The sequence below is a fragment of the Mus caroli genome, chromosome 11, assembly GCF_900094665.2.
Source record: "Mus caroli chromosome 11, CAROLI_EIJ_v1.1, whole genome shotgun sequence".
Taxonomy (NCBI): domain Eukaryota; kingdom Metazoa; phylum Chordata; class Mammalia; order Rodentia; family Muridae; genus Mus; species Mus caroli.
In genome coordinates this window covers 98,468,875-98,485,824 of record NC_034580.1, presented here as the reverse complement: position 1 = coordinate 98,485,824, position 16,950 = coordinate 98,468,875, and the positions used below count along the sequence as shown (strand labels likewise).

Here is a 16,950-nt window from a genome sequence, read left to right as displayed (position 1 = left end):
TATTTATTTTATGTATATAAAATACCCTGTCTATGTCTTCAGACACACCAGAAGAGGGCATAAGATTCCATTACAGATGGTCGTGAGCCACCGAAAGGCAGCCACTGCTCTTAACTCCTGAGCCATCTCTCCAGTCCCCTCCTTTGTAATTATTACATGTACCTTTAAATAGTACATAATCTGGCCTGTTAGCACCACAAGTCTTTGTTAATTGTACATTGTTTGAAAAGGCTAAAAGATTAATTTTTGTTTCTATAACTTTTTTTTTTTTTTTTTTGGTTTTTCAAGACAAGGTTTCTCTGAGTAGCCCTGGCTGTCCTGGAACTCACTTTGTAGACCAGGCTGTCCTCGAACTCAGAAATCTGCCTGCCTCTGCCTCCCAAGTGCTGGGATTAACGGTGTGCGCTAACCACTGCCCGGCAGTATTAACTTTTTTATGTGTGGAGGAGTCCAATTTGACTTAGATGCCAGTGTGTAACTTAAGATGGCTTTGAACACATAACAGTCCTGCTTTAGCCTCCCAAGTGTTAGAATTTCAGGTGTGAACCACCACACCTGGCTGTTTTTGTTGTTTGTTGAGACAGTTTCTTAGAGACATTACTGGTTTCAGACTCAGAGGATGATCCTTGATCTCTGATATCTGATTCTCCTTCCTCTTCCTCTTAGGATTGTAGGTAGGCGCATGACTTTCTTTGTTTAGTCTCTCCCTCCCTCCCCCTCTCTCTTCTCTTCTCTCTTCTCTTTCTCTCTCCTTTCCTTTCCTTTCCTTTCCTTTCCTTTCCTTTCCTTTCCTTTCCTTTCCTTTCCTTTCCTTTCCTTTCTGACAGAGCTCTCTATTATGTTGCTCTGAGTGCCCTGAAACTCATTCTGTAGACCAGGCTGTGACCTTAAACTCACAGAATTGAGAATTGCTGGAATTAAAGGGTGAACTATCATGCCTGGCTTTCTCTTCTTTTAAGTCTTAACTCATTCTGTAGCCGTGGAACTCAATATGTACACAAGTTGGATTTCCTTTCTCAAGTGCTGGAATTGTAGACATGCCATTATTCCTGGCCTTATATATTTTATTTTTATTACTTTAAAAAAATAAAAATTTGTAATTATTGTAATGATAAAAATTGTAAAGAGTTGCTGATTCTTACAAGATATTTTTTTCTAATTGTTAATAATTTTAGAACTGTATTTACTGCTCATTTCCTATATTTGTCATGATTACCTGTTGGAGCTTTTAAGTTTTTAGTCAATCTACCATTATAAATAACCATGGGACTCTCATACGGGAAAACTACAAAATCACAGTCCTAAATAAAGTAAATGTATTATTGGTTTTCCCTTGTTTATTGATAATGAAAAATTTATAGTTCAGAGATTGACAAGTGTCATTTTATTGTAAAAGTGTTTTTTTTTTTCCTTGTATTAAAGGTATGTGCTACCACACCTGGCTTCACCCCCTTTCTTTCTCTTTTTCTCTTTCTCTTTCTCTTTCTCTTTCTCTTTCTCTTTCTCTTTCTCTTTCTCTTTCTCTTTCTCTTTCTCTTTCTCTTCTTTTCTTTTCCTTTCTTTTCTTTTCACTTCTTGTCTTTCCTTTTTTTCCTTCTCTTTTTTAATTTACTCGGTGGACTAGAGAAATGACTAAGTGGTTAAAAATGAGTGTTATTCTCACAAAGACCTAAATTGATTCTCAGCACTCATAGCTCATAGCTGCCTGTTAATTCCAGCTCCAGGGTATGACACGTCTGAGCTCCTCAGACACACACACACCCCAAATAAAAAAAAACCAAAGCAAACAAACAAGTTTTTAACAAGTTATTTAGGTATACAGTATTTTCTCATCATAGTTACCACCACCTTTTTTTTTTCCTTTTTAGTAGGAGACCACACTGAATAGTTTTGTGATAAGCAATGTAGCAGCTTTGTCCTGTCAAAACAGGTAGTTTAAAATGATAGGAGAGGTTCAGGTTGTCTTTATTAGTTATTCATTTACCTGAGGAGGCTGGTGGGGAGATGTGTGTGCTGTTTTGTTGTCTGTTTCTGTCAGCAGAAGGACTCAGCAGTGGGATGGATAGTTTGTAGTCTGGAGCACTCCATTCTCTGCTCCTGCTTAGAGAAGTTGAGGGAAAGCATTTAGTAAAAGGGCAGTTTAACCTTAGGCCTTAGAAGAGTGACGCCACTGTCACCCGAGGTGACAGCCAGCCTCTTGAGTGGAGCTGTAAAAGTGCTGCTAATGTGTATGCCCTGAACTTTGCTTTGTTCTCCTTAACATTTGCTCTCCCTCTCACTGTCGTCAGTCACACACGCTGCTCTGAATCTCAGCTGCTCTTGACTCGTGGTTTTACTTATGCTTCCAGTCTCCTTTAATAAATACATTACTTGCAAGCAGTGAATTGAAAACAAGACAAAAAATAAAAAAATAAAGCGACCATTAGTGATCGGACAGTTTCTTACTTTGTGTTACATTTAACTGTTCTTTTGACAGCCCAGTTTTAAAGCCAGGTTCGTATGGAAATGCTTCACTCCACTTGCACTGCTTCTGGAAATAGCATACTGCTTCATCTGTCTGTTTACTTTAGTGCATTCATAATACAACACAGTAAGCATAATGTCTCATCTCTCGTGGCCAAAGATTGATTTCTTAAAAAAGAAAAAAACAAAACCAGAAACAAAACAGCAAAAACAGACCATAACAAAATGGGGGAGAAACAACAATTTTTGTCAGCATTACTTAATACATAAATCTTTGTGCCATACACTGTTAGAGCATTCGTGTAGCAAGAGAGTAAACAATAATGAACTGCAATTGTTAGTCATTTAATTTTTATTTTATTTTATTTTGAGATAAAAAGATCTCACTTTTTAATTCTGACTGTCGTTGAACTCCAGGTGACCCTCTGGCCTTAGCCACCTCACTGCTGCAGTTATAAGCAATGTGCCCCCATATCAAGCTCATATGATCTAAAAGTCATTTTGCTAGCCTTGTCATTTCCAAAGGAACTTATAAGTAGCTAAACTTGGTTGATAGTGGGGAAAATAAAGGATATTGTTGTGCTTTGCTTTCATGATTTTTTTCCCCCCGAGACAGGGTTTCTCTGTGTAGCCCTGGCTATCCTGAAACTCACTCTGTAGACCAGGCTGGCCCCAAACTCAGAAATCCACCTGCCTCTGCCTTCCAAGTGCTGGGATTAAATGTGTGCGCCACCACTACCCGACTTGTTTTGGTTTTTAATTTAAATTTTTTGAGGTGGTATGGCTCAAATCTGGGCCTTACACATATTAAGTGGCAAGTACCCTGGGCCTTTTTTGTTGTTGTTTTGTGATTCATGTAACCCAGCTAGGTTTTAGATTTGTTATGTAGTCAAAAATGACCTTGAACTCCTGATCCACTCGCCTTTTGCCCCCGCTTTCCCATTTCTGGGATTACAGATATGACTCAATGTGATTGGCCTATTTTTTTTATACAATTTATTTATAGTAAGACATACTCAGGTATGGGTGAGGTGAGACTTTTCTTAGCAGTGCAGGAGAGAAGAGGAGCAGCAGTAGTGACCAGTAAACTTTTTGTGACATTTAGTACTGTGAGCATCCTCACTGGAGATTGCACAGAGCCTTCTTTTCAAGGTCTTTCCAATTTTGGCAAAAGTAATTTCTAGTGCCCTCTTACTGTACCATGTATGTGTGTGAGAATATATCCTATATCATAGTAGTACCTTTTGTTTTGAAAACAGCTTTTTATTGTTTGCCTTCATCTTTCATTTTTTTCAAAACATTTTGGAACCCCACACAACTATGTAATCCAAGCATTACTTAATTAGAAGGCCAAGGAGGAAAGATGACAAGTTCCAGGCTAGTTGGATAGGCTACATACATAGAGACCTATCTGGAAAAAGCAAAACCACAAAAGTCTCTTGGGGGTTAGGGATACAATTCAGTCAGCAGAGTGCTTGCCTAGCATGCTTGAGGCTTTAGGTTCAGTCTCTAGCACTGTATAAGCTAGGCATGGGCATGCATAGTTGTAATCTCAGCCCTGGGGAAGTAGAGGCAGGAGAATCAAATGTTTAAGGTCATCCTTGGATGTATAGCAAGTCTTAAGACCAGCCCGTGCTAATGAGATCCTGCCTGAGAGATCATACTGTGATTTTTCCACCAGTAAAATTGCAGCCACTCAGCTGCATGCTGTTCTAAACCTGTGGAAGAATATTGTTCTTTTAAAGAAAACAGGCTGGAAATGGTCACACAAACCTTTAATCCCAGCACTCAGGAGGCAGAGGCAGGTGGATCTCTGGGCTCTAGGCTGGCCTGTTCTATAGAGCGAGTGTCAGGACAGCCAGAGCTACAGCTAACCAACCCTATCTCAAAAAACAAAAAGGAGAGAAAGAGAGAAAGAAAGAAAGGAAGAAAGGAAGGAAGGAAGGAAGGAAGGAAGGAAGGAAGGAAGGAAGGAAGAGAATGAAACAGAGAAAGAACAGAACAGATAGATAATTAATGAGATAATTTATTGATTTCAGGTATAAAATGACAGATTATTGTTATAAACTACATGGCCTATATATTAAAGATTTTTTTGGTTTATTTTAATTATGTGTGTAGTGCTGGGGGTTGGACTCAGCCTGGTGAGTTGCTAGGCAACTGCTCTTTTCTGAGTTGCAGCCTAGCTTTTCACTCTTTTTTTCTGGATTAGTAGCATTTTTTCCTTTCTGGTGTTCAGAAGTTCTTTTCTTGGTCTTGTTATTTCGCAGTAGTCTTAACCAGTAGAGAAGTAAACAGAGGGCTGTGGAAGTTTCTGATTTCTTGACTCTTCATACAGGAGCTGACATTTAATTGTTGTTTCTGGCATCTTTTCATACGATTTACATTGAAATACTGTTTCCAGATGAGACATTATGTATGTCGACCCCACATGCACTAATGGTTCTTTACTGTTGACTTATTGCTAGGCCTGTTTCATTCTAACATCTTAGCGTTTTTGTTAGACTACACGTTGAAATGCATCACTCAGTCTGTGCTTGAGCTCATTTTATTTTTTGTTTATTCGATTTAACTTCTTGTTTTACTAACCTCAGTGTTTTCAGTTTAATATTGGCTGCATGCTGGTTATATTTATATGCTATATATATTAAAGCCAATCAAGCCTAGCCTGGATTTGGTGGTTGTCTCCATTTCTCGTGCTGGGGTAGCCTTACACTTAGAGCTTACTTTATGTCATGAAAGCCTGACACATAAACAAAGTAACTAAACACAATGCAGATTTTCTTTTCTTACAAAATGATCTTAAAGTGGTGCTGTCTAGGTGGTGGATACGATTGTATAAATACCTTGATTTTATGTTTTTTAATGTTAGTTTTAAAACTTTATAAGTGGATTCTCCCCCTTTTTCTCCCCCCCACCCTTTGCTTTAAAGTGTTGTGTACAGAAGTTGCCCAGCACACTGTCAGAAAGAACCCTTTCCCCGTGTGTCCTCCCATATAAAATACTAGCCAGCATTTCTTTTTACATTAATGTCCCTTTTACTGGGCACATTTATTTATCCTTTTATTAGCACCTTTTTTGCATGCATATATGTAGATTTTTTCTCTTGTTCATCACCTATTTTAATGTCACTAGGAAGGGAAGAATATATTATTGGAATATTTTTGGTTTGTTTCTCTGTTCTGTCTGTCAGGATAATATTGGACACCGCTTACTCCAGAAACATGGGTGGAAGCTGGGCCAGGGATTGGGAAAATCTCTTCAGGGTAAGTTTTTTAAATTTACCAAAATGATGATGACGACGATGATGATAATAAAAAGAGTAAAAGAATGTTTGTGAAGCAAATCTTGTATCAGATGCATTTGTTGTCTTTTTAAACAAGTATTTGATTTTCTCCCATCTTCTCCCCTGCTAGAATAGGCTGTTTTTCCTTCAGCCTATCTTAAGTCATTGTATAGCCTCCATATTTGCTAATAATTGGTGAGAATAAGTTGCTGTGACATTAAAACTTAGAGGGCCATACATAGTGACCCAGCCTGTTTGAATTTTGCATGTGGAGGTGACAATGGTGGACAACAAGGAGCGTGTGTTAGGTTCTCTTTATGCATTTCAGTGATATTTATGTGACTCCTGTATCATAAAGAGAATCATTAAACAGCCAAGTTTAACGTTTGACTTTCTAATTTCTCCCTGAAGCCAGTGATTTTTCCTGTGATTCTTTTGCTCTGCAATCAGTGGGAGTGGCCATAGAGGGGAAAGCTAATGTGTGTAAACTGTGACCTGAGAGAAGAACATTTCTAGGACTGTCCCAGCAGAGGCCATGTCTCAGACTTAGATCTGCTTCTGGAAAATGCATGGTTTAAAGTTTCTATTACACATTTACTTTTAACTATACTACTTATTTGGGTAAAATCTAAAATACTAACATGTGTGCTTCTATGCTCTTGCTGGTCGGAAAGCCATCAACTGTGCTTACTATTTTAGTTCTTTCTAATTGGAAAACTATTGATAGTTGCAGATATGATATGATTGCCAGCTCAGAAACGAGGGGGAACTTCATCTGACCGCATAGAGCCTTCTATAAAGGGAGGTTTGAAGGTAATTGTGCCAGTAGTCATTTGAATTTTGTAAATGACTCATCACATGAAAGCTGAGGGCTATTCAGTGTGTTCAGGTGAACAAGAGAACAGGGAATGCTACGGTCTTTGCATGTGAAGGTGACAGTGGTGGACCACCAGGAACAGATGTTAGCTTTTTTTTTGTGCTCTATTTGTAAAACTTGCTTTTGCCAGGTTGATGTGCTAGTGCATGCTTGTAATTCCAGCACTTGGAAGGTAGAGGCTGAAGTTTGAGGTCAGCTACCTAGTGACACTCTGTCTCAAAAAATTAAACCAAGCCAGGTGGTGATGGTGGCGGCAGTGGTGGCTCGTGCTTTTAATCTCACCATTTGGGAGGCAGAGGCAGGCAGATCTGAGTTCAAAGGCAGCCTAGTCTACAGAACAAGTTCCAAGATACCCATGGCTCTACAGAGAAACCCTGTCTTGAAAAACAAACAGACAAAAACCAAAACAACAAAAACTGAACCAAAACACTAGCAAACTGCTTTTGGTTTGTTTGTGGCATAGATTAAACTGGAGGCTTCATGCATGTGTTCTGACAAAGCATGGTGCAAATATTCTGCAAATGAGCTACATCCCTATCCCTGCTTTTACAATTCCGTTTAATTTTTTTTTTAATTTTATTTTATGTATATGAGTACACTGTAGCTGTCAGACACACCAGAATAGGGTATCAGATCCTATTACAGATAGGATTACAACATGTGGTTGTGAGCCACCACATGGTTACTGGGAATTGAACTCAGGACCTCTGGACCTCTGGAAGAACAGTCAGTGCTCTTAACCACTGATCCATTTCTCCAGCCCCTTTAAAAAATTTTTATTCCGTCTTTTTGGTTTGGGTTTTGTTTCTTGTTTTATTTGTTTGTTTGTTTATTTTGAGACAGAGTTTCTCTGTGTAGCCCTGGCTGTCCTGGAATTCACTCTGTAGACCAGGCTGGCCTTGAACTCAGAGATCCCCTGCCGCTGCCTCTTTAGTGCTAGGATTAAAGGCAATTGCCACCTTCCTGGCTTGTAAGTTCTTACAAAAACAAAAACCAAATGTAAAGGTAACTTTTTTTCTCTTGTTGTAATTGTTGTCTGGGAGGTTTACTGCCTCTGTCTGCTAACCTAGGACTAGTTAGTTGGTCCTGGAAGCTTCTAGCCTCCGTATAGTATAATCCTAGGCCTAGAATATTTTCAGCCTCTGAGACTTGCTGCTGAATAAACTCACCCTTTCTAGTTATTTTTGAACTCTGGGTGGCTGGTTCAACTCAGCTGTTGTAAAACTCCCTGTTGTAAAACTTCTGGTAAAAACTCCTTTCTCCTTCCTCTCTCTGCTGCCCTACTCTCTCTCTCAACTCTACTCCGCCAACTCTCCTGTATTCCTGTACTGCACTCTCTTCCTCCTGTGCTGTCGGTTTCTCCCTTAAGTAGCTTTCCTTTCCTCTCTCTTCTGGTGAGAGTTGGCCATATCCTGTTCTGTCAAATCTTACTCTAATTCATCACTTTGTCTGCCACTCAATTAGACATCACTTTCAAACAAACGTGTGTGCTAAGGGTTGAGCCACACCCTAACTAGAAACAGGTTGAAATATCCTATGACACCCAGAATTTACTTACAAATTGTATTTGGGGATGGCACATAGGAGTTAATCAGTGAATAATATTTAAAAAATTTTTTTCTGAACATTAACCTTTTGTTTTGGAGAGAGAATACAAACATTTGACTGCCATTAAACTTACTTTCCAAGTGGCATAAGAATGCCCTGCAAAAATGCAAGAAAGCTGTATGACTTAGAGCAATTTGTATGGTAGAGACCATAGGTTTTGTAAAAATCAAATTTTGTCCAAAATCAAAATTAAAGACAGGCTAAGTACATACCTTTAATCCTAGCACTCTGGAGGCAAAGGCAAGTGGATCTCTGAGTTTCTGTTTATAGCCAGCTTAAACTACATAGCAAGTTTTAGTCCAGCTAGGGCTATGTACGTGCATTAGTTATGAAATACGTTTGAATCCAAAAGTAATTCATGTTGAGTGTCAGAAATTTTATAATTAGAGCATGGGGAGGGAAGTTGTTTTTTTGTTTTTTCGAGACAGGGTTTCTCTGTGTAGCCCTGGCTGTCCTGGAACTCACTCTGTAGACCAGGCTGGCCTCGAACTCAGAAATCTGCCTTCTGCCTCCCGAGTGCTGGGATTAAAGGCGTGCACCACCACTGCCCAGCATGAACTTTAATTCTTATTTGAATTTACAACTTTTAACATTATTGAACATGTAAATCATTACTAAAATTTAAACCTGATTTCCTCAAGGGTTTTTTTGTTTGTTTGTTTGTTTGTTTGTTTTGGGGGGGGGTCAAGAATTGGAATATTACTTCAGCCCATGCAAGGCTTTTACAGGTGGCTGGCCATACTTATTGGGGCTTCCCTGTTGATAGTGGGCACTGGCAAAGTTGAGGAGAGAGTTTTGATTCTAGAATAAACTTTATGTTGGAATATACTTTGTAATCTGGATTTCATTTTGCATTTGAATTTTATTATTTGATTTTTCCTTTTTGTTAATTGTAATGTTTTAAATGCTTTTTAAAACCCTTACTGTATATGGCACATACTAGTTGTTACTGTTAAAAATAAAGACCCGCAGAAAAGTTATCTGCCCTCTGAAGGCGAGAACCCAGCTTGTGAGAAGTGTTTTGAACTATTATGTATTACAGAAGCAGAGGAAATAATTAATTTAGAACAAGACAAGACTGGCTTGCAGTTGTATTTTGTGACCATTAGATTGTATGCATTTCTAATTAATAGATAGATAGATAGATAGATAGATAGATAGATAGATAGATAGATATAAAATATTTTTTTCAGCTTTGGAATGAAAACCTTGTTTTGCTGTAAAATCTTTCTGAGTAGGTTTAGCTCGGAAGTGGTACCTACACCTCCTTTGCTACATACATTGTCTGAGATATTTGTTTGGCTGTTTTGTTTTAATGGCTGTCTTAGGGTTTTACTGCTGTGAGAAAACACCATGATCAAGGCAACTCTTGTAAGGACAACATTTAATGTTGGGTCTCAAGATGTAGCTGATTTTTTTATTTTATAAACATGGGATAGGTTTAAAGGGTATTTTTTTGAATTAATTTATTTTATATGAGTACACTGTAGCTGTCAGACATACCAGAAGAAGGCATTGGATCCCCTTTTAGATGGTTGTGAGCCACCATGTGGTTGCTGGGAATTGAGCTCAGGACCTCTGGAAGAGGTCTCAGTGCTCTTAACTGTGAGCCATTTCTCCAGCCCTGGTCTTGAGAATAAGGATTTTCAGTTACTTTTGTGTAGAAGTGCTTCCTTTTGGTCGTGTGGTGTTATGTTGTGTTTGGTTTGGTGATTGCATCTTGCTCTGTAGCTCAGGATGCCTTCATACCTGTCGGTCTTCTTGCCATTGCCTCCAGAGTGCTTGGGACACAGGTAGATATTTTAAATGTTTCATTTATTTGTTTATAGTTTCTGTGTGGATGCATATGCAAATGAACGTCAGAGGACAACTTGTGGAAGTTGGTTTTCTCTATCACTGGGATCAGACTCAGTTTATCAGGGGCCATGATGCCTGTACCCACTAGGCCATTTTGCTAGACTTGGGCTTTTGTCCATTTTCTTTCATTAGTGTGTGTAGGCATGTGTTATGCACCCAGTGTACTCAGGTACATTGTGCCAAGTTGGCTATTTGCTTCTCCCTTTTTGAGTCAGAGTCCCTTCCCCCTTTTCCCCTTCCTTCCCCGTCCCCCCCTTTTCCTTCTTCCAGATGTGCCATGTACTCTAAACTAGCTAGCCCAAGAGTTTCTGAGTTATTCTCCTATCTCCACCTCTCATCTTGAAGTAGGAGTGGTAGGGTTACAAGTAGCGCCATTGTACCTGGCTTTTTATGTGGGTCCTGGGGCTTAAATGCAGACTGTCAGGTGTACACAGATAGTGCTTTACCCAGTGAGCCATCTTCTCCTTCCTCTTCTCCCTCCTTCCTTCCTTTCCTCCCCTCCCTTCCTCACTCTTTTCCTTCCTTCTGCTTTTCTTTTTTGGGGAGGCACTGGCAGGAGTGAGGTGGGTGGGGGTGGTAGTGCTTGATACAGGCTGTCTTTATATAGCCCTGGCTTGTCTTTAATTCACAGAGATCTGCCTGCCTCTGCCTCACAAACGCTGGGATTAAGGACAAATGCTGGAAATAAAAATGTGTCCTACCAGGTCTTGCTTCTTCCACTTTTCTGAGACAAAGTCTCAAAAGAGTCTGGCCTCGGCAGCCGGGCATGGTGGCGCACGCCTTTAATCCCAGCACTCGGGAGGCAGAAGCAGACGGATTTCTGTGTTTGAGGCCAGCCTGGTCTACAGAGTGAGTTCCAGGACAGCCAAGGCTACACAGAGAAACCCTGCCTCGAAAAACCAAAAAAAAAAAAAAAAAAAAAAAAGAGTCTGGCCTCAAGGCATTATGTAACCAGGGATGACCTTGAACTCTTGATCTTCCTACAGCCAGATATGTACCTGGTTTTATAGGTGCTAGGGATTGAACCCAGAACTTTTGTTGTTGTTTGTTTGTTTTGTTGGTTGATGTCTTAGGGTTTTACTGCTGTGAACAGACACCATGACCAAGGCAAGTCTTATAAAAACAACATTTAATTGGAGCTGGCTTACTGGTTCAGAGGTTCAGTCCATTATCATCAAGGTAGGAACATGGCAGTATCCAGGCAGGCATGGCGCAGGCAGAGCTGAGAGTTCTACCTCTTCATCCAGAGGTTGCCTAGTGGAAGACTGACTTCCAGGCAACTAGGGTGAGAATCTCATGCACACACCCACAGTGTGTGCTACCACCTACTCCAACCAGGTCATACCTCCAAATGGTGCCACTCCCTGACCAAGAATATACAAACCATCACAGTTGGTTTGGTTTGCTTTTGTGGGGGGTAGTTATTTATTTTTTGAGACAGGGTTTCTCTGTGTCCTATGACTTAATTGGAAGGCCTTGAATTTACAGAGACACGCCTGGTGAACCTGGGACTTCTTGCACTCTGCCAATTGACTAAATCCCCAACTGTGTTGATCAGTTTTCTTTATATATACTTGTGGCAGATGAGTGGCATATTTGTAAAAGTACAGTCTATTTTTCCCTGTGAAATTTAGGAAAGTGAAAATAATATTAAGTATATAGGACAAATGTTGATCTAGGATTTGTGTTTCTCATTGTCCTGTTTAATAAAATAGTATTTTTTTCAGGGGGATGAATTGAGACATTGTCTCACAAACCTGAGATTGGCTTCAGACTCAGGATAGCCAAAGCTGGCTTGAACTCCTGATCCTTCTGGGTCAGCCTCCTGAATGCTGGGATTATAGGTGTGCATCAGTGTGTTTGGTTTGAGATGAGGTTTCGCTGTGTAGCCTGTGCTGGCCTCCAGCTCTCAGTGATCCTCCTGCCGCCATTTTTCTAGTTAGTGCTGGCATTATGAGTACTGGGCCAAGTTAAGTATGGTCATTTTATAAATTGAAACAGTTTTAGAAAAGTCCCACAGCTACTGAGTATCTGCCATTTAAGTATAAACATGACCTTAAATGTACTTTATGCCCCTTTTCCTTTCAGAGAAAGCTGATACTGAAAATAGGAATGGATTGGGGGAGGTCAGGAAACATAGCTCCTCTGAATCACGAAGCAAGGTATGGATTGTCAGGAAGGCTTGTGCCTAGTGTGGCGGTTCCCCTGACCCAAGCTTCTGGAAGGGAAAGAGTCAAGATTCCTGGTATGAGGCCTGTAGTTTGAGACCAGCTTCTTTCTGTAGCTTACTTTACACAGAGCTTATGTAGTTTAGGAAGCACTGACTCTTCTTCCTGATGGATAAGTAGGTCTTAGTACATTTATCAAAGACAAGCATAGTCTTAGTAGTCTCTGAATTAGATTTAGTATTATATAAAAGTATAAATTTACCATTATATAAAATTAGTATTGAAATAGTATATAAAATCATATAAAGGTATTATTAAAAATGTATGTAAATAAAAGCATATACTTAGTTTTTTGTTGTTGTTGGGTTTTTTGTTTGTTTGTTTGTTTTTGTTTGTTTGTTTTTTTTTGAGACAGGGTTTCTCTGTATAGCCCTGGCTGTCCTGGAACTCAATTTGTAGACCAGGCTGACCTCGAACTCAGATATCCGCCTGCCTCTGCCTCCTGAGTGCTGGGACTAAAAGGTGTGCGCCACCACGCCCAGCTCGCATACACTTAGTATTATGTAAAACTAGTAAAATAAATGTATTATATATAAAAGTATAAATTACTTTTATAATATTCAGCCTTTAACCCTTTTTTAGATTTAATTATTTTCTGTGTATGAGTGTTTTATTAGGAAGTGGAGAGCTTCCACGTGAGTGGTGTGAATCGAGCTCTGGTCCCTCGCAAGTGCTCTTAACCACTGAGCCAGCTCTCCAGCCAGCCTTTAACGTTGTGTTAAGCAAGATCCTGCTTTATAATCCAGGCTGGCATTGAATTTGTAAACCAAGTACTAAGATTATAGATGAACACCAACACATCTGGCTGTCTCTAATCTTCCTACTAGAATTTAATTGATATAGATAAACTCAGATATTAAATAATTAGAATTCAGTCTTCAGTAAGACATTTTAATTTTTAAAAAATATTTATCTTTAGAGTCAAGAAGGATGGCTCTGTGGTTAAGAGCACTTGTTGCTCTTACGGAACCCCTGGATTCACTTTCCAGCATCCACATAGTGGTTCCAGCCATCAGTAACTCCACTTTCAGGAAATCTAAAGCCATTAACCTTCAGGTACCAGGTACACATGTACACATGCATACATGCAGGCAAAACACACATAAAATAAAATTTAAATTTAAAAGATGTTTTTATGTTTATGTGTGTAGTTCTTTGAGACTATATGCCGCATGTCGAGGTCTCCCTGTAGAGGCCAGAGAGAGTGTTGGATTCCTTGGAGCTGGAAATATAGTTATGAGCTTCCCAAAGTAAGTGCTGGATTCTGAACTCCAGTCCTTTGAAGAGTAGCAAGCATTTTTAACAACTAAACTGTCTTTCCAGCCCCAAGAGGTTTAATTTTTAGAGCTAAAATGACGGTGATGGGGGGCTGGAGCCTTAGCTCAATAGTTGAGAGCATTTGTTGCTCCTGCAGAGGATCAGGGTTCAGTTCCCAGCACCCACACCATCATCTGTAACTCTAGAGCTAGGGGATCCAACACCCTCTTCTGACTTCTGTAGACACCAGCCATGTACATGGTGCACAGGCCTCGTGATTCATACCTTTAATCCCAGCACTTAGGGGATAGATGCAAGCGAATCACTGTGAGTTCGAGGTCAGCCTGGTCTACACAGTGTGTTCCAAGACCTCCAGAGTTAGATAGTGAGAACTTAAGAAGCAAAACCAGAAAATACTACAAAGAAAGGGATTGGAGAACAGTAGCCGGAAGGAAATGGTGAACGGTAGACAAAAAGTACGGAATGAAAAGATCACTTAGTTTTCATTATAGGGGTTGTCTGTTTGTTGTTTTTCGATACAGGGTTTTTCTCTGTAGTCCTGGCTGTGCTAGGATTAAAAGCGTACCACCATGGCCTGGCTCATTAGGGGTTATCATATTACTAAAGAGTTTATCAAGGGGCTTAGCAGTCAAGAGCCTATGTATACTGCTCTTGGCAGAAAACTGGAGTTTGGTTCCCAGAATTCCTCTATCAGGTGGCTCAAACCATTTGTAACTCTAGTTCCAGGGGATTCAGACACTGCTGGCCTCATGTGCGTGTACCCACACATATACATAATGAAAAATAATAAAAATTAAAATGTAAAGGATATGTGAAGAGACATTAATTATACAGCATAAGTTCATAGGATAAGAATAATTTCAAATTAAAATTGAAAGTAGAAAGCAATTTCTGTTTTTATCACTCTACGTACTAATTTGTTAGTTATAAAGAAAAGATGATGGAGCTGGGAAGATAGCTCAGTCAGTAAAGTGTTTGTCATGCAAGTGTGAAGATCTGAGTTTGATCCCTAGAGCCCATGAAAAAAGTCAGTTACTGTGGTGTACACTAGTGATCCCAGCTGGAGAGTCAGAAACTGGCAGCAGCCTACAGGTCAAAGAGAGACCCAGACTCTTTCTAAAACCAAGGAGGATGGCACCCGTGGAACCATGCCAGCCAGGGCTTACCTCTAACCCATGTGCGCACACACACAGTGATTCTGCTGAGAAGCAGCTGAGACATTATCAAGGTAAATTAATGGAAGAATAACTAAATAAAAGGGGTTTTTTGTTTGTGAAGCAGGGTCTCATCTAACTCAGATTGGCCTCAAGCCTGCTGTAGAGTAGATGAAGACCTTCATTCCTGATACTCAGGCCTCTACCTCCCAGATGCCAGAGTTACAGGTGATCACCACCACGCGCTGCCTAACTAGATGCAGAACCTCCTTTGTATTTGTTTGTTTGCTTGCCTGCTTGTTTTTAAAGGTAGGTTCAGTATGCAGGCCTGGCTGCCCTAAGACTTATTCTATGTAGACCAGACTGGCCTCAAACCAAAAGATCCATCCACCTTTGCCTCTCAAGTGCTGGGAGTAAAGACATGTGCCACAGTGCTCAACATAAATGAAACGTCTAGAGGTAGATCGTTTTTATTGATTTAGTTTTTTAAATCTTTGAGGATGAAGATGATGATGTTATTTGTGCTTTGTGTATGGAGGTCAGAGGTAATGTGCCTCTGCATTTGCTGGGCTAGCTAGCTTGCAAGTGTTACAGTATTCCCTCTGAAATAAAATTCCCATTTTTCAGATCAGGAAATTGAGTCTTATTTTCTGAGATAAGTTTCTTCTGTAGCTCTGTGTTATTTAAGCAGGTCCTGAACTTCTACATCCAGGTCTTGGGTGTCCTGTTTTGCAGGCATACACCACCATACTTGACAGGAAATTTCCATTTCAGATAGCAATTTGTCCAAGATCCTATAGAAAATAAGTAGTAGAATCGTGCTAAAACTTGTGCATCTTTTTTCTATTTTAATAGAATCCTCATGAGTAGGTTATTTCTGTATTTATGGAAGTATTTAGTGATTCTAGGTATTAAGTCCAGGACTTTGTTTATGCTGGTCAGGTACTTTACGGCTGAGCTCTTTCTGTATAAAAAAATCAGTGCCTTGAATCTAGTTCTTCAGGAAGCTAAATTAGGTAGTAGAAACCTTTCACAGATTTTTATGGATTTTCTTTCTTTTGTTTTTGTTATTGTTTTGTTTTTCGAGCAAGGTTTCTCTGTGTAGCTCTAGCTATCTTGGAACTTGCTCTGTAGACCAGGTTGACTCAAGTTCACAGAGATCTTCCTGTCTCTGCCTCCTGAGTGCTGGGATTAAAGGTATATGTTATCATGCCTGGCATTTTTTGTTTGCTTGTTTGTTGAAAGATTTTTCTGATCTCTCAAAAGAAAGTACTAAAACTTTGGTACCTTAATTTTCTCCTTTTTATTTTTGCACCATGCACACGTGTGCATGCATTCAGTTTACATGAATTTATTTACTAGGGACAGAATACCATGGTATGTGTGGAGGTCAGACAATACCTTTTGGGAATTCCTACTGTGCAGGTCCTGTTGATCAAACTCAGGTTGTTAGATTTGTGGCAAGTGCCTTTACCCACTAAGCTGTCTTACCAGCTCTCCTTGGGTTTTTTGTTTGTTTTGTTTTGTTTTTGTTTTTTGAGACAGGGTCTTGCTGTGTAAACAGGTAGGCTTCGAATTTGAGGTGTTCTCCTTGCCTTATCGTCTGAGTGCTGAGATTACAGGTGTGAGCCAGTGTGCTTCTCTGTGGTATTTGTAGTGTTCTTCTTTGTATAATTTTTATTACTTGTGTATTTCTTTTATCCTTCCTTGAACTATAAGTTTCTAAAGACTTGTAATTGCTGTGTTTTTGCATATTCTTTGTTGTTACTTTGCATGGTTTATTCTACATATGTTTTCGGATTCCTTAGAGTAGCCCAGAACAACACTAATACTTGAAGACAGACTGGGGACAAGCAAGATGTCTTGATAGGCAAATGTGCTTGCTGTCAAGCTTAGCAAGCTGAGCTTAGTACCTAAGACCCACACAGTGGAAGGAGAGCGCTGACTTGTACCAGTTGTCCTCTGACCTCTGCTCGCACATGTACACCATGACAGTCACTAACACAGCCACTACCACCAATAAATGAGGGAATAAATGTGTAAAAATGTCAGGTTTTCCTCCCGATTACTTAATTCCCAGAAATAACAACTCTGAGACTAATTATTTATTAATAAATGCCCAGGTCAAAAGGTTCAGCTTGTTCTCTGATTTGTTCCGTAACTTATCATTCCTTTTATTCTAACCCGAGTTTAGCTGTG

At 39.7% G+C, this 16,950-nt stretch overlaps 1 protein-coding gene across 1 annotated transcript in view; it reads left to right on the top strand.

Annotated features, from left to right (window-relative positions):
* Positions 1-16,950, top strand: part of Gpatch8 (G-patch domain containing 8) — a 77,010-nt gene that overhangs the window by 22,847 nt on the left and 37,213 nt on the right. Inside the window, exon 3 of the mRNA XM_021177201.2 lies at positions 5,657-5,729. Within this exon, the coding sequence (XP_021032860.1) occupies positions 5,657-5,729 (73 nt within the window). The remainder of the gene's footprint in view (positions 1-5,656; positions 5,730-16,950) is intronic.